A 21886-nucleotide genomic window follows, 5' to 3' on the forward strand; every position below is an offset into this window, starting at 1 on the left:
AAAAACTTTATTACGAACGCATCGAGCATGCGGTTAATATCATTGTTGAGGAGGAAATGCGTCTATCGTATCAGATATATAAAGAAGAGCGAGACGAACGTGTTAATAATGAAATTACTAAACGTTATATGCACCGCGACACAGTCGTGGATAAAATGAAACAGCTCCACAGAGCTGTTTACAACTTCTGTATGTCATTGAAGACTAACACACTCGACATACATAAATACGAAAAGATTGACTACCTCATGGATCGACAACACAATTTCTTTAAGGAAACCGCATCGCTTAATACTCGCGAGAAGAAATGCACCCAACAATACGTAGACCTCCAACGACTACTTATGCAGCTTGAGATTGAGTCACAGCGCAAACTGAACGATTTGCGCTTAGAGCATGCCTATTTTCTCAACGAACGAAAGGCCATTAAATATAAAATGAAAATCGATACTGATATAACATTTGAGAAGCTCAGAATTCTGGGCGCTACAAGCTACGATGTCATACGGGTAGGTTAAGTTCTGCTGGAGACTTAAGAAATTTTGTTTCGTACTAAATCTTGTCTAAATTTTGCTATTTATGATTTACAGAGATACAGAGATTTGAAGAAGAAAGGTGATCTGCTGTTGTCATTGGCTGCTATGTGCCGACAATACGAAACACAATCCGAGAAAATTGTGCCCTGGCAGGAAGCAGAAAGACCAATTGGTTATAGAGAGCAGGAACAGGAAATATTTAGGCTTCAAACTTTAGATCTAAAAATGCATGTGGACTTGACTGAGGCTGTAAGTTCCTGTGGAAATTTTAATTTCATTTAACTATATCTTATATATATTATCTTTTCTTTATAAGAATATTTCAGTTCCTTTTTTTTAATATATTGATATTATTACTTCTTCGAAAAATTTGCTCGAAATTGCTCTTGAAGAACAACACTGAGTACTTCTCCAAAGTTTAAACTAACAAAAAATCAATTATATAGTATAGCGTAGTGTTAGCAGGGTTCAAAGTACTTTACGATTACAAGATCTATTAGCACTTATTAGCACCAGAAGTAATACTCTTGAATTATGTCAGTTTTTACACTATTCTCTCATGAGATATTTTGTCAAGTCTCAGTAATCGCACTTGAATACAATATATTGCAATATAGTATTTTCTAAATTTATAGTCTGTGTGAGGAATACTTTATAAGTTGTACCCTCTAATTAATATGTACTCCCCATTACAACAAGCAAATCTATAAATCATGATATAAGTAAACGCGTGCTATATTTCCCCTTATAAAGACACACATCACGCGTATTAAATTCCTATTTATTTCTTAGGATCTATTAGAGCAATTCAAAATTTTGAAAAATTTCTGGCGTCGTCAGTCACTGGTGGAATTGCAGAACTTATTGTTAACCGATGAAAAGAATCGATTACTGGAAGAGAACAAAAAATACTGTGATTTTATAAAAGCAATGAATAAGACAGAAGATGAAAATGAGCTCCTGAAAGCACTTACAGTAACAAATGTACTTCCAGCACCAGGACTGCCTTGTCGTAATTTTTTTTGGAGAGGAAGAAGAAAGAAATAAATTATTGTTTATTGTAAATGTTGTTTATTTTGTTTGTAATAAATTAAAATTTCTAATGTGACTGAACAAGCTGGATACATTTTTCTTGATTCTATGCCTTCGGATCATAATTGAGGATATCGAACGATAGTATTTTGTAAAATGAAACAGACCAGTCATCTTTTCTCGTTTCATGTTGTGTTAGTGCCGTTTCAGTGTAGTCTCTACGAAATCGCATAAATATTTCAGCGAAAACGATGCGATGGGGTACGCTTTGTATGTCTTGTGGAGTGTGCATGTCAGCATCCAATTTGCGCAACACTTCCTTAACCTCAACCACTTCTTCAGCAGAGCCAAAATCCTTCGTATTGCGAAGACCCACAAACAACATGTCAATGAAACAGAACTTATGACCTAAAATTAAAATTTGTACCAAAATTTAATCCATAGTTAAAAAGAGCAAAAGGTAAATTTTAAATTAAGGATTGCTAGCAGTTAATTATCATTCCACACATATAACATTATATATATAATAATTCAAAGCATATACATAGATAATCAGGTTCCATTGCAAATTTCCCCGTATTATTACATACATAATATACACATCTTATTTATTTTTAAGAACTCACCAAAATTTTTACGCGTTGAGACTTTCATAGGTATCGCTTTGCGTAGGTGCTCCGGACTGAATTTAATCAATTTCAGTCGAGTGTCATTACGGGAGAGCAACATGTCACGTGTTATTTGTTGAAACCCAATTGGTGTGGTAAACTGACCTATTCTGCTCGTCTGCTGGTCTCTTATAATGTCTGTAATGACAATCGCTGCCTAAAAATAAAATACAGTAGTTATTAAAACCGAGATGTTTAAATCTATTTTTTTATATAGGAATATAGTCAAAGTTGAGTGATATCCAAAAAATTTTCTAATGGGCATTTAAATGATTTTATATCGTATGTGACTTAACATTTTGCATTTGCCAATATCGTATTATTACCTCTATGCTGTACAGCGACCAGATACAGTATATTGAACATTTTAAGTTGGTTCATGTATAAGATAATTACTTTTTAAAAGAGCGTTATTATATTGACTAAATATCGTAAATCGTGAAATAATTAACAAGGATTTCATATGCAATATAATAACTTCTTTAATTTTGTATTTGAACAACAATATTCTCTTAAAAAAAGTTGCTGCTCTAACCAAAAAGATTTGCATTCAACAATAATCACAACAAAACTTTTGCATTACTTACAAAGAAGAACGTATTATTACGTTCTTTGCTTGTGTTACGATCTTTGCAAGACTTTGTTTTAAAAATATATATATCGTACTATGACCTTTGTCACGGAATATTACGGTCTTGGACATCGCATAATTTCCTAAAAGCATAGACAAAGACCGTAATGTTACTGTCAAAGGTTATTCATGAAGCTAAGCAATTTTGCTATTTTTGTTACTTCTTGAAAAATATGCGACCCGTAATCAATTAAGCTTATCTTAATTATCTCATTAGTTTGGAAAAATGACAATGGAGCACTTTAGTCTACAATTGATATTGTAAAGTCCTTAGAGAAATTCTGTTATTTTAAGAGTAGTTAAACGGAGTGTATTTAAATCTTTAATTGCTTAAGGTTTCCAGACAAGTTTCGAATTAATGACGACCAGAGTTATAGTATAAAACCAGTTATGTTCTTTTTATCATCAATTCATGCAACCTGCAGATGTTAACATCTATTAATCTCATGAGATCTTTTAATCTCTAGAAGAAGGTAGACAACTTCTATAGAAGTCTTCTATAAAACTACTGATTAGTCTGAGTTCTGATCGAATTAGACTAAAAAACTTATTGTTGATGTTGTTGGCAAGATTATACTATTTGAAATGCTTTTATTCTCTAACATCAGCCAATAGCTTTTCAAATATTTTAATCAGTACTTATACCAACGGGATATAAAGAATATATATTACAAAAACCAGACTTCTATGCATAGTTTATGTCTATTCCTATTACAAACCTATCAGCTGGACCAAAACAATTGATTAATTCTGTTCACCACTCACTTTACAAGATACTTACAGTATCTAACAATACTCTATGCGAACTTTACTAAAGGGGATGCTTTTTCAAAGGAAAAATATCAGTCATTCATTTTGTCATTGTCTGGTGCATACTGGGAGGCGTATATTCACCAAATCACCTGTACATGCATAAAAGACACTGCACGTTTTGTTGAAAAGAATCAATGGCTTCCCAATCCAAAATAATACCTCTTAAGGTAATTATTTTGTCTTAATACTATAGAATTATGAAGTCAGTTCTCTTGGGAATCTCTTGGGAACCGTGACTATTTAATACTTGAACAAACATAAAACATTAATAAAATGCCAATCAATACAATAACAATAAAGCAAATTTTCAAGTACCTGTTTGGAACCCTCAATAAATTCTTGCTCCACAAAATCACGATCCCAGAACAAGCGTAACTTCCACAAGTTGAACTTCGTTAGCAAGTACTTCCACGGATTGTGAAGATAAACTAATTTCGGTATAACTTTTCTTCTTTGATCGTTGAGGTCCATTTGACTCTTCCAATTATGCATCGGACGTACGAAGTTGAACTGTAATGAAGGACCCTGTAACAAATTGAAATTCTGTTCCGAAAAATGCCGAAAAACGAAAGCATTGTGATGATTTTGAATTTTGCAAAGTGAATTTAGAGAATTTAGTGAGTTATATCCGGCTATGTTGACGAGTTTCCTATACATTATAGTGTTTTTAGAAATTTTGAACCTCACATTTAATTTATAGAAGAGATCTAAAAAGACATTTTTGATCCCCTAAAGATGTCAAACCAGTAACGTATAGTACGGAAAAAAATATATGTTTAATTGAATATGAAATCAATTTAAAAAGTTAAAAAAAAAATTTTTTTTGAAATTTGACACTTGCTTTGCCTGCTATGATTTTTATTATATATATTTGGTATTAAAAAAAATTATAATAAATACACTACCCAGTGTAAAGTATGTCTGAAGCAATTTGCCTGCTTCGTTGCTGTCTTGTCAACTCCGTTTTGAGCTGTAGTGCTTGTATGCAGCACCTTCTGCCTTTACCGCTAACTCTGCTGCTGCTAAGTGCCATTTAAAGTTCTTGCTCCTGCTTTCATTTAGCCGCTCGTAAAGCTCTGCACAGTGCATAACTTATCCAAAGTGGTTACATTAATTCCCAAACTACATATTGTGAGAAATGTCCATTAAAGAAAACACAAGAAGAGATAAATTAAGAAACAAAATACTTAAAAGAAGCACAAAAAAGGTTTATATTAGGAATATGACTGATCAGCACAGACTTGTGTACACTTAACAGTTCAGCAATACCTGAACCATTTCCGGATGGCATTGGTTCCTATACATATAAGATTGAAGCATAGAAATTTTTGTTTTATATTATATATTATAAAAGTATATCAAGAACAATTGAAAAAATAAAAAACCTCTACGAGTTAGTCAAAAGTAACTAAAGGTGTTAACAGAGTTTAATGACGCTTATATATTCAGAGTATTGGACGATAAAACCGAACATAGATATATTATATTATATAGATATATCCGTTAGACTCTGAAGTTCCAGGATTATTTTTTACTAAAAACTTATATCCTTAATCAATATGTGAATACTAAATGAGATTCGAGTTAGCTCTCTGGTTTCATTGTTTTGTTAGAATAGTTCCAGGAATACATTTCAGGTTAATAGGATCCCAAAATTATTTTTTCACCTATTAATGATAATACCTTTTAAACTCAATGGATAACGTTGAACCTACTACTTATCACTACTGACGTTAGTCGTACTTGTCCACACCCTGTAGCCTCCTACAGGTAGCTCGACGAGTAGGTTGCTGCCGCCAGTTGATAGTACAAAGTGTCTTTATATCGTTGATCACATGGGTTTTCTACCGATAATGCGAGCGTACTCTACGTTTTATTTACCAGCGGGTACCAAATCAAACAACCTTCTCGTCGGAGCATTTTGTTCCATTTATATGACATAACAAAACAAGTGAAGCCGCTTAACAATAGCAATGTCGCGGTATAGCTCATACAGGGTATTGTCCCATCTTATTCAATATTCGGCACCAACGCGTAGGGGTCGAGCTCCGTTAGAATTAGGAAGGACCATTAATTCTAACTTAATTCTAACTCTAAAATGAAACAGAGTGACTCTTCGTCGTGTGTTTTCTTCAATGTAATGTTGGAAAGAATAACCCGAGTAGCCTATTTGTTCTGTACTCATACAGTATTTTACAAAAGTGTCTTTTCTTTCTTTTACGTAAGAAAGAGATACAAACCATAGACAACGGAAGCACTTAAAGTTCAAATCAGGATCTTTGCCAAAAGTTAGCAAAGATATTTGTAGATTACGGATTCTAAAGATTTTTCACTGAAAGAGCTATCCGAACTCTTCACATCTCTACGTCTCAAGTATAGTCAGAAATGGAAATGCACTTTCAACAGAGTATGTAGCAGTAAAGAATTACCAAACCAATAAAAAAAATCTGTAAATTGAAAAAATTGTAAACAAATTCTACACATGTGCATGCGCAACCAGTTCGGGAAGCTCCCGGTTGGCTACAAGTGGTGCTGCACCGCCGATGCCTGGCTATTTTAGTTCTTGGCTTTCGGTTCTGCTGCTTTAATAAGTGTAAAATGAGTGAAACTGGAAATTCGCTAAGCTGCAAAAACTTGCCGTTCCCTTCATGCGCACCAACGAGCTTTGAACACTCGCATCACTGCAGCCGAGAGTCCGTCCAGTTCGTCGGCTTCTTGGCTAAACGACTTTGCTGGCACAGAAATGTTGCACGTTCATGCATCTTTTTTTGTCTTTGTCTTTGTATTTATTTTTTTTTCAATTTTTTTTTTATTTTATTATTTTTCTTTCTGTTTTTATCTTCAGTTTTGCCTTTGAGGCAATAAAATCTTTCTGCTTTTCGTCTTCATTGTCAAAGCCTTTGATTTCGACTTCGTCAGCTTAAGCGTCCGCGCGCAAAATCTTTTGCAATTCCTTGGTCGGTTTTTTCAGTTTTTCATTTTTTCTACTTTGTCTACTTATTTTTTTTGTTTTTTTTTTTGTATTTCTGAAATATTTATATATATGTATATCTGTATATATGAGACAATAAAAAATTTCAGATATTTTTGTGTTTGCATATACTCATACGAGTTTATCTTCTATATAAATTGACTTGCCTATATGTGGACTTTATTTTGTCTGCGGTTGAGCACGTTTTCATCCTTTGGGCGTTTAATTCATGAACTCATTGAACTGGTCCCCTACAAAAACACTGTTTAGCGATCGGCTATGATTTGATTTCTACAGTTATTTTTTTTTTTTTTTTGAATTTATTCTTCTCTTTTATTTTCTGTTTCTTATCTGACTTCTATAGTTTTACCATTAATTACTCTTTTTGTATTTAATATTTAATAATTACTATTTATAGAACTAGTTTTCCATTCTGCATACAATTTCTGAAGGACTTATTTATTATCAAATCTATACATTTATTTTCTCTTATCTACAGTTCTTTTTTTATAACAGGGTAGGATATTTGATAAAATTTTGACAAACATTAAGATATTATTATTATTTGAACAAAGGTAATGACCTATTGACCTATTGTGCCCCTTAGTCGGATTAGATTGTTTCTCCAACTCCGATTTCTTCGATGAAATACAGTATAAAGTCCATCGTTCCTAGTCTTGAATCCTTATGATCCATGAAACACCCTCCTAGGTGTTTCTTCCGCTTGTGTATCAGTGCCGGGCACTCTCTAAAGATTTCAATGCTTTTTTTTTGCACTGCAATTAAAGAACGTCGAATCATTGACTAAAGTAATTAAGTTAGACTTTAAAAATCTTCTTTTTATACAGCGGGCTTACTTGTTTTTATATATTTATGATTATTTATCCAATAAATAATCCCGTTTATTTTCTATTTTATTAAAAAGAAATCTGTGCGCAAATTAACTCAAGTGTGCATGTTGAAATAAACAACAGCCAATGTGACAATTACAGACTCTAAAAATACAGAAAAAGAGATCAGTACACTTGATTTTGGTTTAAGGTACGCCATTTTACAATATGGATCATGGAGTACATAGTATATAAGCTGATTAAGCAGTCGTACGACAAGAGTTCGATAAAATTTTTTCTCAGTGATTTTTTTTTTTATGATGAAGTATATTTCTCGCTTGGTGGATATAACATATACATATAGATATATACAAAACTGTCACACCTAGAGCAGTGACAATCCACAAGTACCTATCGTAATATCCTTTTATCTACAGAAAGGTTTTATATGGTGTAACATTTATTCTGAAGTTCTTATAGACTTGTACTTTTTAAAAATGCCGAAGATAAGACACAAATCACCAATTCTGATCTACAATCACTATAGCCACATGATTACCATCTTTTTTTAGTGAAATTAAAATCAAAGATATAGATGATATGTGGTTTAAACAAAAGAGTGCCACAATCTATACAATACGTTTTGAATATGGAAATGTTGTATGGAATATGAATACAGAAAATATGTTGTTTCAACACAAAGCTTGACAACTTATATATAAGTATGGAATACGGATATAGATATGGAATATTAAAAGACTTAACTGGACGGTGTCACAAACCATATAACATATGCTGTTTTGGATTCGTTTTGTGAACTTACTTTTACACTTTCCACTTAAATTTCTCAGACGAGTAATTTCATGTCTTAGTAATGTGATTTGTCACCAGTGGTCATTTTTTATTTCTTGTTTGTATAGATAATAAAATATTCTGTCCTTGATTACTGGACATGCAAATTGCAAGTATCACATTAAAAAGATAACTCTTGTTAAGAAAGACACTAGAAAGGGAGACAGCGGTGCAGGGGGGATAACTGTCTTGAATCACCATTGGGTTAATGATGACTTGACACGCAACCTCAAGCCAAATGAACTGCTTACAATAACAAGAGATGTATTTATGCGAATGGAAGCCTAACTAGCTTTGATTTAAAAACAACATCCGAGAATCGAAGGATGAAAAAGAACCCAAGTCGTTTCGTGGTCTACTTCGGCTAATTCTTCACTTCAGTGGGGCCACTTGCTGGATGGTGCGCTCTCCCAACGTTCCACAATATGTATCAAATATTCTGAGAATTTTGAAAATAAACATGTATTAAATTATAGTCAAGCTATTGTCAGCTATATGTCAACAAATAATCGATAATTAGGACTATAAAAGGGACCCAGTAGTGTAAGGTGATCCATAGAGAACAATTAAATTGTGATGTATTTCACACCTTATGATAGCATCCAGTTAATATATTTAAATAAAATTTTAATCAAAATCTTATTAATCCTAATTATAAATTGAGTTTCTTTACATATACTTTGAGGATCACAAAATTAATAATCCTATAGTTTGGGCCGACTTTGGAAAAATCTTTGGAAGCAAAATCAAATGTACAGAAGCTTGGCACTATATAATCGAATATTTGTTTTTTTTCTGACTTTTTTTAAAGTTGAAATAAATTTCAGCTAAATTTTTTAATAATTTTATTAGGTCTTCCTAATTGCAAATTGTCGTTTTGCTAAAGGGAGAAAGTGTCAGCGTAAACTGCAACGAATCGTGTTTTAATATAATTTTTTAATTTTTGATATTAAAAATATTAAAAAGTTAAAAATAATATGTAATGATGTTAATTGCAGATTTTATAAAAAATCTCAAATAATTTGAGCTTTTAATTTTTAGTTTTATTTTTATATATTTTTGTGCTTGTTGCGCTGCTAAATTTCAAGTTAGTTTCGTTTAATTCGCAACACACGCCGCTGAATTAATTCACTTCATATTGGATGGAGCTCAATCAGCTCGAAAGAAAACGAAATACCTAAATTACACAATTTCCTTTAACAAATCACCATCATTTGCGAAAAGAGTTTTCAGATTTCCTCACCGACAGCCACAGCCACAGATACGGCCACAGCTACAGCCACAAAACCAAATTAATAGGTTTGCACGCAAAAATTTATATTTCTTCTTAATACCATACTTCTTTCTCATATTATTTTATTTAACAAATTTTTATTTGTAAACAGAGACTATTTTATTTTTATCTTTTCATTCGAAGTTTCATTTTTGCTTAAGCAACTCCAAAATACAAAGAAGAAGAAAAACCAACGCAGTAAAAATCACTTTCGTGACATGAATTCACTAAATCAGTTAAGTTTAAAGTATTTTTCCAAGTGCGTAACGAAGTAGACAGAAGGGTTTCATAACTTCATACCATATAGCCTAGGCCCAGCAAAAATATTTAACATTGAAAATGCTTCTAAAATCATTTCCCAAAGAAATTCACCATGAAATCATACTTTCAATTTTTTAGTGCTGTTAGGTTGCACTTTTTTCTGTCTATTATTTTGTGCATTCTTATTATACCGACGAAATGTTGATAACTAACAACATTTCTTCTTCTCGTCTCTAGCGGTATGAGTTTAATTATTGTAGTAAATGATATTTACGACTTTTCCTTTATGTATATTACTTATACGACTGCCTATGCTTCTACAGAAAAAAAATTTTGAGAAAATAAGTTCAGCAATCAATAAGGACAACACAAAGTATATGTAGGCTACTTATTTGATGAGCTAATAACTACACACTATACTTATCACTTATGTTCACAATAAACTGTCAAGAATGTCATCTATCTTAGCACAGCTGTGACAAAAAACAACACCGTCAACTTTGAGATCACACTAAGAATTCACATCAGGCTCAAGAGGCTTAGGAAGCAATTTGAATGTAGGCTCTTTCTCATACAACAAAATTTGTGCTCTATAAGTCATTTATCCTTCAGGTGGTTTTAAATAGTACAGAAAAATAAACGATCTTACAGAATAATGAAAAAGCACTGAGAGTAATCAAAATTATAGGTTTTTCTAAGATCTTTGAGCCTCTTTGAGTAAGCGACGACTACCGCATTCGTATCAACCACGCGCTTGATGAATTTTTTCACGACATTGACAACATTCAGCAAATTAACATCTACGGATTAGCTGTCTAGGTCATGTTGTGACAAAGGATGATAATGTTCTAGTGTAGAATGTGTTTGAAGTAACAGTTTGAGGAAGAAAGGGAAGGCAAAGACAGCGTCTCCGGTTGATAAATCAAGTGTAGAGAGGGTAACTGCACTTAACGTACGAGACTGGAGTAGGCACAATCCTGCCGAAAGAAATTCACATAATTAAGGTGCCATTTAACAACTGTGGTAAGGACATCATATTCCTGCCACCTTTGTCTCCAATAAACCCGAACATATAACATACTGAATGAAACGAATAAATTTGTTGTAAACAAGGAAATTAAAATTCTCAACAGCTCAGTTCTCATGCGATGTTCGTAAAATCGAACGAATAGAATTTCATAGCGAAGTTACATAGTACTTTAAAAATTAAAGAACTTTATGACGTCCTTAATAAAAAGATTTACGGAAATATGGGTGTAATTCTAAACAAATGAAAAGTATTTTAATTTTAGAAAGATAAGCGTTACATATCAATCTAATAATCTAAAATGTGTATGATGTAAAAGTATTTAAGACAGGTATCAGAAAAAGATGACAATCTCTTATGGAGAAGAAAATTAATGTAATAATTAAAATATAAGGTCATTATTTCATACAAAAAGGTTGGTTTGTACACTAGAGTCTAAAGATCTATTTATACCTAGTGTCAATTGAGCGGCCATATGAAACTCAGAATCATAACATCTGTAAGAGACGATCTAGAAATTTATTAAGATTTTTTAAGAATTAAGTGCTTAACATGTATAAACTATAATACACATGAGCTGTAAAAAAGATTATATCTTAAATATTTTTGTATATTCCCAATCTCTTTTCTAATTGAAGTGACCCAACGACCCTTTGAGTCATCTTAATGGATCTTCGATAATATTTAAACATCCGAAGTACGTACAAATCGGTACTTATCATCGATCCGTTCAATCATCTTCGTACAATCAGCTTAACTGGTACACAGAAAAATTTAATAATTACTAATTGCGGTATAAATAGAATAAACTGAATTATTTGTAAATACATACTTATTTATTTTAGATTTAATAAGATTTTAGAGTTTGTATTCAATAGTACTCTGTTGATAGCACAAAAAAGGTTTTATATTCTAAATAATACAACAAAAAAATGAAAGCACTATATCTGTGCAATGAGAAAATATTAATGCTAGATATATCCATTCTTCTAATATCGTCTAGAACATGGAATATCAGTGTTTTCTATATTATTAATGTTATCCATCAATAATAACCCGTCAATAAAATTTTCTTCTGAATACATAAAAAATCTGTTGCTGCTTTACATTCAGATGTTGGGACAGTTCTTTGAAGAATTGAGTTCTGTCAAATCAAGGTTTTATTGAATTTCATTCAATATGAAAAAATTTCCATAGATGTGAATAGTCACTGAGACCCTAAAATCTGTGAAATATTATAAAAATGGTAATACGCAGATTTGCCATAACAAATTCGCTTTGAGGGAAATAGCAGAAAAGATTATCAAGAGACGCCACGTTTGCGGCAACGCAATATTTACAAAAACAACTTTCATTTGGGAGGCAAAAGGGTGACGATATTATCAGTTGCCAGTTGCGAGTTGCGAGTTGCCGCAAGAAGTCAAATATTATGAGTAAATGAAAATAAGAAGAAAAAAATGCTAACCACAATTGTTAACTTAAATCTAAAGACTAACTCTTAGCACAACAACAAAATGAATAAATGGTAAAAATGGAATTAATAGAAATCCAAAGGAGCTGCAACAACAACAATAGCAGTAATAACAACAACAATCATAATAATAACGCCACGACAGACTTCGCAACGCAGTTTAGGAGGCGTTAGTCTCGAGGCTGAAAATGATAGCTTAGCTAACCTAGTAGAGGATTCCAGCACACATTCGGGCATGTGAGGAAGAAAATCTCTGATCATGTACCACTGTGTGTACTGCGTAAGGCAATCTTAATAATTTGCATTTGCACATGCGCATGCGCAGCGCAGCGCTACGAAAAGTTAAGTTCGTTTCCATGAATTTTATAAATAAATTGCACTAAATTTTGTCATGTTTTTTGTTTATCTCAAATTTCACTTTACGAAATTTCCTATGCATAATGAGAAGTCATGACGTCGCAAACCACAAAATTGCGCATATGTCAGATTATTAGAAAAAGTCTTACAATTTTAATGGCATGTAAATTTTATAATCAAAAACAACAACAAATTAATAATTTATTAAGTGACCACAAAAAAAAAGAAAAATTAAAAAAATTATGGAAAAATTAGCAAAAGAATGGAAATAAATTATATGAATTATTTTGTACACAAACCTCATTATAGTCTAGAGTACTAAGTACATTGACTTCAGTCATAGTGAAATTGAAATTCTATTTTAACCATAGAAACTGTAAGTTCCAAACAGGTGCTAATAGATTCTATAATGCCGATGTGAGGTCAAGTCAAGCTTCCGAGCTTCTGCGCCTATGTGAATATCTCACCTATATTAAAAATATTATTAAAAAATTTTATTGAAAAATTTCACCTGCACTGGCTTCACCTTTTTTGCGCTAACTACATTTCTTTGAACTTCAACCGATATTATTATTGGACCTATTGGTATGGATAACCTATCACTTTTAAGTGGACTTTAAATTAAATATTTTTATCGATTTTTTTTTATATCACACCATCATTAACCAAAAGTATGTTTTTTCTTTTATGGTTGAATGCATTATTTTTTTTTCGAGGCTGGGGAACAAAAAATATCTACACACACGCAGAAACGTCTTTCTGTGGGATTCTGTGGGTACCAGAATATCTTGTTAGATTCAGTTATAAACTAATAACACAGCATAACATTAAAAGCCCTCAATACATTATCGGCCTTCAAATTGTTTTGGAAACTTAAGAAATACTTACCATATATTCTCATCAAAAACCAACTCTCAAATAAAAGATTTATTATAAAATAAAATTCTTTTGTCTGCGATGAATTTCCCATTATGGCCGGCGTATCCCAAGGTAGTGTACTAGACTTCTGCTCTACCTAATTTTCACAGTAGATATGCCAACCAGTGACTGTGTAATAACATCAACATTTATGGACGAAAGTACCATATTCAGCCGTAGCAAAAAAAAAACCACCTCAACAAATTGCAAAAATTGCTTGATTTCTGAAAAATAAAAATCGACGAATCGAAAAGTGCACACTCAACCCTTACCCTACGATGAGATACCTGTCTTGTTCCTCGTATTAATAGGAAAGTAATATCCCAATGAAATGACACAAAATACTTAGCACCTCGACGGAAGGAATGTGAGAAGAGCTAATAAAAGAACTAAACTGACTGATAAACAAAAACTCTAAACTAAATCTCATGCATAAAGTGTAACTTTACAATACAATGATAAAACCAATATAGATCTACGGAATTGAAGTTTGGACCTCTGCTTTGTCTTCAAACATTGAAAATCTTCAAAGAGCTCAGTCGAAAATCATTTGACAAATTGTCGGTGCCATCCAGTATAAAAATAACACGAATATTCGTAGCGATCTTTAAATTAAAACATTCACAGATGTAATTGTCAGCAATACAAAAAACTACACAGTCAAACTCAGAAATCTCCTTAACCCACTTGCAAGCAATCTCACTCAAAGCACTGGAACTAGCGACTCAAAAGGAACTATTAAGCCCAGTTATTGAAGAACAAACCCCTACAAAGGTAACATATTTTAATAAAAATATTTTTATCGCCCAATTACTACTGTACTACGAAGAATATATTACTTATACTTATTATAATATTATATTAAAGTTTTTCATTCTACTCTCAGCTATACGAGTACCTGAACAGTAAATATGTACTAAATATATTTGCAATACAGAAAAAATCTTTTAATTTGAAAAAAGTGATTGTGAAAAGCATGTAAAAGCTCAACATTAATTTTTTAAATTATAATTTTGAAATACAATTTGTTACATTTTGATCTGATATATTAACATATGATCTTAGATATCATAGACACAAGATAAGATTTAATTTACTAACACCGTTTTTAATATATTACATAGGCATATATGTTTTTTCTAATTAAATATTTTTTGAATGTTATAATTGATAGTTGATTTCTAAATAATATATTATAATTCTCATATAGTAAAAACCCTTCAAGGAATAAATGAACTCCCTAAACATATTATTATTGACTGTATTTTGTTAATACAAAGAAGTTGTAACATTGTAATTTGATATTAATTTATTGAGGACATCATTTATCATTTGACATTTATTTATGTATCAATACCATATTTCTTACATCGTAATTTAGATCACTTCTTGAGTACATTGATTGGCAATATATCTTTTGTTTACATTAATTATTGAATTTATTTTTCTCATAAAGGGCATCTATTTTTACGATGATGACTCATCTTAAAACTAATATTCTTATTATCTTAAAACTAACAACTCGTTCTTACTTGTTGTGATTCCTTTTATATCTTTTTATCTGCATTTCATTCCATTTTTATGTTTATTTCCTAACACAATTCCTTCTTTCTCAAACTACAACTATTCAAGCCTGCAAGGTTTCTTCGCTGATCTCTGAAGATTTGCGCATTATTCTGGTCAGTTAAGCGCACACGTCCCAAGGGCTAAAGGCTTTGCTTTAGACGGCGGACACATATTCCTACACCATAAAGAAATGCGCTTTGGTTGTTTTCACAGTAAAATGATCTGTGCTATCTGTGCAAAAGTCGTCACCATTGGCGGTCTTGGACAGACATCAGACGGATGGATAGATTGAAGTCTCACGGTCGAGTTCGAATTGTATGAGCACATAAATATTTACACATAATAGCCAAGTTGTTTGGTGTTAAATTGAGTTAGATGGTTACGAGTATTTCATATCGAAATCTATTTTGGTACAACAATTCCTATACCCACATACGAGTACACTCTACACACCAGTGAATTTGTGATGGATAATAAGTAAAGGATAACTTCAAGGCAGACAATACAAAAATATTTACTATATAAATTTTAGTTGTTCTGTTGACTGAAAAATGTTTTTTAAAAAAGAAAATAATAAATAAAATAAAATAGATATATTAATTGTGTATGGAAACTTCAAAAGGTTAGTATGCCTTTAAAAGTTATCTATTATTATTACTATTATGAAATATCTATTATCAATTATCTTTTATTATTGATATGAAATGTGGAATATGGAACTGCGACCGTCGTATCTATTGTGTCCCCTACTGGGCTTAGAGTAAGTCTCTAAGCCTTGTTACGTCGATAAAAAGTAGTATAATACATACTCTACAGTATTATTGCCTCTTTCGTACGTCTATACATTCGCAGGTGTCTATTCCGTGTGTGCATTTGCGTGGGGCATTCTAACAGCGAATGTGGGGCTGCCTCCTCATTCTCTTCGCAGAAGCTACAGTTTGCATCCGTATATATACCTAATCTCATAAGCTGTTATCTTGGCTTAGTGTCGTGTTAAGTTTCCTGTGCTATATATTCAACATATTTTATTTTCTATATTCACACTATAGTTACTGCATCAGTCGAAACAAAGAAAATATATCAAACTTTTTCTCGAATTTTATTGACAAATAAATCTGCATTTGTCATCACCAACAGATACTCAAAGCCCGAAAACTAATCTCCATCCACATATAAAATAATCTAATAAAGATGAATTTATGAAAATCCGTTGACGAATTGAAAAAATAAGATGCCTTCTCCACTTAAGTGAACTTATTTAAATGACTTCCTCTAGGACCATACGCTTCCTCTAGAACCATACATCATCATAATATATCATACAAATAGTACGAAATCGCACAAGATCTTAACATTTTAAGGTTCCAATCTAATAATTATTGATTGAGTACTCACATACTTCAAATCTAGCCTAAAGTGCTATCTAAAAAGCTTTAAAAATAACATTTAATGCTAAATACTAGCTCCTTCAAACAATTGCCCTGGTTAGTTAGTTTTAGTGGTGATAGAGCTTCCTTCTCTATTAAAGTAGAGCTTAAGAACTGTTCTTTCACCATTAAAATTACCATCGGCCATTGATAAAGAAACTTCTTTTTTGAAGAACAATATTTGGGATGTTCATCAGGCTCATTAATTTGTAGACTTCTATAGTTGAATGCTTCACTCGTGACAGACCTGGGTTTTTAGAAAGACCCAGGCCTGCAATCATTTCTTTTCCTTCTTCTTCCTTGTAGATTCTGCATTTCTGATTAAATTTCCTACTTTCTTAAGTTCCTACTAGCCCTAACTGTCTCTCGTTTATATATTGTCAGAAATCATATTCAATTTTAATTATCGGTTGTAGAGTAACTCATGACAAATCAATACTAGACACTCTTGTATAAAAAAGTTTTTTTTTTTTGTAAAATTTGTTCTTTTTAATTTTTGCATTTCTTCACAGGTTGCGCTTCTCGAGCCGCTTCAATTTATTTTAGTCAGTTGTGTTTTGCTCGTTCCTTTAATGACTGCTAGGCCCATTGGCGATACACTCACATAAAATAAAAACAAGAAAATACCACAAAAATAAAATAGCCACAAAAGTCACACGTTTTGTGCGCCAAACTGGAAAACCACCAAACCAAATTGGTATTTAAGTGTGCGCCATGGACTTGTCGGAGTATCTCAATCCCGCACGCATTTCTTGTATGAATTAAACGAGTACGAACGTTCTGCTAGATACACTCTTTGTTATTATTTGCTGGTTCTTTCTTGTTTGGTTTGTGTGGTCCTCATGTCATACAGCTCGTTAAAAGCGATGGAACAAGAAAATGGTAAAGTAAACATTAAAAGTTTTGTTATTCTTTATTTTACATAATACTATATTATCTTTATATACACACATATATATATATTTCAAAATATATATGTATTGTTTGTTATTTCTATTATTTATTACATATTCGCATTTTTGTGTCGAGAACATAAATAGTACTTATCACTTTACTTAATACCTTAGAAAAGATCGAAGACATGCGTACGTTTATACTCGCATTGATAGCAGAATATTAAGTCTATTTTATGTGAATCAGACATCCTTAAATATATCGACTGGGTTTCGATTCATAACAGTCGCTATGATTGAACTCAAGTATGAGATTTATTAGAACTAACCACTCAATTCAAAAAGAATTTCAAAAGCAACTATAGATCATTTATAGAATATCTCGTTGTTTTTCTTATAACAACACAAATTTCGATTAATTTTGTAATAATGAAAAAAATTAAATCTAACTTCTTCGCAACAGATTTATTTCAAAGGACCATAGAACATTATAAAAGCACAGTATGTATGTATGTATATACTACACTCATTATGGGATTAGAATTTGTTTAAAAGTTATGGGATTTCAAGTGTCAGTACCATAGAACTCAAATTTCCAAAGTTTTTGGGTCTTAAGTGTTAGAACCTCGGATATTCGACATTAAGATCCGTAACAGGGTCTTAAATGTCGGTACTAAAGAACTTTAACTTTAAAGGTCATAGGATCTGATGTCATATGTTATGCTAGTAGCGCAGAACTTCAACTTGAAAGCGATAGGGTCTTAAGTGTTAGTACCAGAGATCTTCAACTTTAAGACTAATAGGATTTTAAGTATCGATGCCAGAGAATCTTAACTTTGAAGAAAATAGGATCTGAAGTGTGTGTTCATATGTTTAACTTTAAAAGTGATAGCGTCTAAAATATGGTATCCCACTTGCAATAGTTAAACTGACAATCAAATAAAAATTTTTAAGCACAGCCAAGCAAAATTTGGCAGAACCATGTCGTAAGATCTACACATTAACTTGTTCCGTCTTAACTGGACTAAAAATGCATTAGTCAGCTGCTTCGACTAAGACATGGCATGCTCAACTCTACGGTATGAGTGCTGACGAGTCAGTGTCTAACCCTGTAATGACATTTGTTGAGCTTACGATTTTGCGGATCAGGAGCCAGTGTACATCTTTAGCAAAGAGAAGATCTAATATCTTCAGAACCACTTTTCTTACCGACCTCTCCGACCTGTCATCTTGCAAAAAGCCAAGTTCATACAATTGCAGGTAGGTTCATTTTTACCTAATGAGGGAGTCGTACCTTTCTGCGTTACTTGTACGCTGACCTCTAATATGCGTATGTACTAACGTTAATCCTTTGGTACTCAACAGGCCAGTACTTGAGCTCAAGTGAATTTTGGACGCAAGACCACCACTCCATCCTAACGTAACCTAAAAATGCAATGCTTTATATAAAGTATACCGAAATGTTTGTTTGATCTAAAATCTTAAAAGTATTAAGCCTCTTTCTAAATATGCTATCTTTCTTCAATTTAACAACTAACTTATTGAGTTGTCTTTTTACTAATTTTATGTTTTTTGCCTATTAATTTCAAGTGCAGAATATGCCAAAGGTTTTGTTTTTTTAAGCTCTTTCGATTCTACATTAAAAGGACTCATAACTTCTTTATAACGATAATTGAGTATTTTATATTAAACAGTGATCGTACTTACTTCAACCTCATTAAATGAAATTTAAAAAGCTTTAAAAGGCTTAATATCAGCAATTTCTTTAGTTCAGCAATCATAACCTGTCTTTATTAACCTAATAACTTGTGCACTATGGTTGACATCTACATTAGTCCAACCTAATCTAATGCCATAAATCAAATTTATTTATTTAGCTTTCACAGCCGCATGTTCAAAATGCTTTTAGCACTTAAAATTAATGAACGTGGCTCAGCTCATTCGATTTTGCTCTTATCTGCTATTTAAAGTGTCAACAGGGATTAACTAATCGATTCGTATGTAATTACAAGTGCAAGTATGTCGAAGATATTTCTGCTTACATCATAACTGCGGAGTGTGACAAAGAGCAGATACAAATAATGCAACTCATATAAAAACAAACATAATCACTTGGACAACTTTTATTGACAGTCCGGGCGAGTGCTTTTGATTAAAACCCGATACCCATTGTGTAATGCAATTACGATTTTCGGCTACCCAAAACTTAACTGAAATGCCTCTACTTCACGAGGCATTTTAAAGCTGGGCTTACATTTTAATCAAAAAAAGTCACCTACTTATTGGACGATCATAATAATTACTTTAAAGAGGGGGACTCACAAAAGCAAAAAACAAAGCAGAATGGTAACCATTGAGATATTAACGATGAATTAATTATAGATTTTAAATGTCTGGGAAGAAACAGGCATATTTGTGGGAAAATTTATATGCATATGCAGGACACACAAGCGTAAAGATTATGAGGCATATTGTGTGGTTCAATAGCACATAATTATTTGAGATTACTTTGCTGTTTCAGTGATTTTAATGCAGACTCCCTGACATGGAATGCTTGGTTTGAAGACGCAGCACAAAAAGATTGACTGATAGACATTCAGACAACGGAACATGCAAATTAATATCAAAATAAGTGAATAACATTGATGGGAGAGGTGTTGCCATTACACATTCTATGAACAGTAAACACTGCTTACAGACGAATGCGACTGAAATAAAGCATCCTTAGTCTTTCAATCATTTGCTGCTTCTTGTTACACTACTTTTTAGTATGGGAATATTTCAATTTTTAATAGATCACTTCTCTCTGCGCTTTTAGTATATTCAAAAAAACAACAATACGAACTATTAGCTAACTATTTTCAAAATACAGATTTTTTATATAAAAATATATATTTAAAATTTATATATAAATATATATAAAAGGATTTTTATGGACAGAATTTTGAACATATATGTATATGTAACGCAATAAACACAAATAGTCTGAGCGCTGTTTTTCAGACAACGTGTTATGTCTTCCTGATATAAAATGTAATATACGTACTTTAGGTATTCTATTAAGTCCGTTCTTTAACATAACCACTTCATAGTATGTAGAATATATATCTAATATTGAAATAAAACTCAACAGCATTTTTTTTTAAATTAAAAATTAGATTTGGAAGAATATCTTTATATAGGAATTTAAACCCAAGAATGCAAGAAAGGTATACACCATAGAAGAAAGTGCTCTGAAATCGAAATTTGCGAAATAACAACAGTTTATATAATACAACCAGATAAAAAAATAGAGAAGTTTATGCTGATGTTAAGAAAAAGAAATTTCGAAGTATTAATTGAGGTCATCACAGGGATAACACATATGTACAGCACATAATTCCAGTGGGTTTTATTACGGATTTAAGTAGTCAAGCTTGACTGAAGGATGTGGATAACAATAAACGAGAATATCTCTTGACATGATTTTTATAGATTTATTAAACAAAGAAAGAAACTTGAGAAATCTAGAACTTCTAGAATCTCTGACTTGATCCACAGAAACAAGTTGAAAATAATTAAAAATTAACCGATTTTCAAGCAGTGCTATACTATGGAACAACATGAAGCTAGGCTGAGCCTGTCAAGGTCAGTAATCAAGAAGCAACACCAGATAATTTATTGTCTTAATGTCCAGGAAAAGTCGGAAGTAGGCTTAAGCTTATGGTCGTGCCATTCTGTTATTTCTCACCAATGTTTTTTATATTAAAATTGTTCAAAAACTTGCATTCATCAAGCGTCTAAGTGGTTCTAAAACGCCCAACTATCTACCCAAATGTATTTACACTGAAAATGGGTTTCCTAGCTGATTGAGGAAGATTCCATCATGCTTATACTTTACTTATCTGGTTACCAGACTTTAACAGTTGTATTTATAAATTCCTGATAATACACATTTGTCAATTATAGGTACAAACCTAATAATATTTAGCATTATAGATATCTGATGTTATACTGTCGAGGCTAATCTGAAACCAAGCCGACTGTCAGCACTATTGTTAATATTGGAATTGACCATATATTTAAATATATCAATCCGTCCAGGTGGTTCTAAAGAGACCAATCATTTAGCCAAAATTACTAGGCTTCTGTAATAAAAATGACTTTCTTAGGAGAATTCTATCATCCATCTACTTCACTCACCTACCTACCAAACTTGAATAATTTTATATATAAATTCATGATCATACACAAATTTAAGTGATATATACAAGCTTACCCCACGTCGAACTTGATGTAGACATGTGCATTATATAGAAAATCTAAAAATAATATGTATTAATATACTCAAGATTATATCTAGAGTATCATTAAATGACTG

General features: G+C 32.0%; 2 protein-coding genes across 2 annotated transcripts; one reads left to right on the forward strand and one right to left on the reverse strand.

Moving 5' to 3' along the window:
• Nucleotides 1-2: 2 nt before the first annotated feature.
• LOC119687302 (dynein regulatory complex subunit 2-like) lies at nt 3-1622 on the forward strand (the record flags this gene model as incomplete). The annotated part of the gene is made up of 3 exons (XM_038101601.1): nt 3-509; nt 591-785; nt 1329-1622. Coding segments are annotated over 3 exons (957 nt in total), but the record flags the coding sequence as incomplete, so codon positions are not given.
• On the reverse strand, nt 1574-4449 carry LOC119665905. Its single transcript, XM_038075165.1, has 3 exons — nt 3996-4449; nt 2195-2393; nt 1574-1976 (listed from the first exon to the last, which is right to left on the reverse strand). Exons 1-3 carry the CDS (start codon nt 4335-4337, stop codon nt 1675-1677), a joined length of 843 nt encoding a protein of 280 aa, XP_037931093.1. The 5' UTR covers nt 4338-4449; the 3' UTR covers nt 1574-1674.
• Nucleotides 4450-21886: the final 17437 nt, after the last annotated feature.

The sequence above is a fragment of the Teleopsis dalmanni genome, chromosome 1 (genome assembly GCF_002237135.1).
Source record: "Teleopsis dalmanni isolate 2A chromosome 1, ASM223713v2, whole genome shotgun sequence".
NCBI classification, from domain to species: domain Eukaryota; kingdom Metazoa; phylum Arthropoda; class Insecta; order Diptera; family Diopsidae; genus Teleopsis; species Teleopsis dalmanni.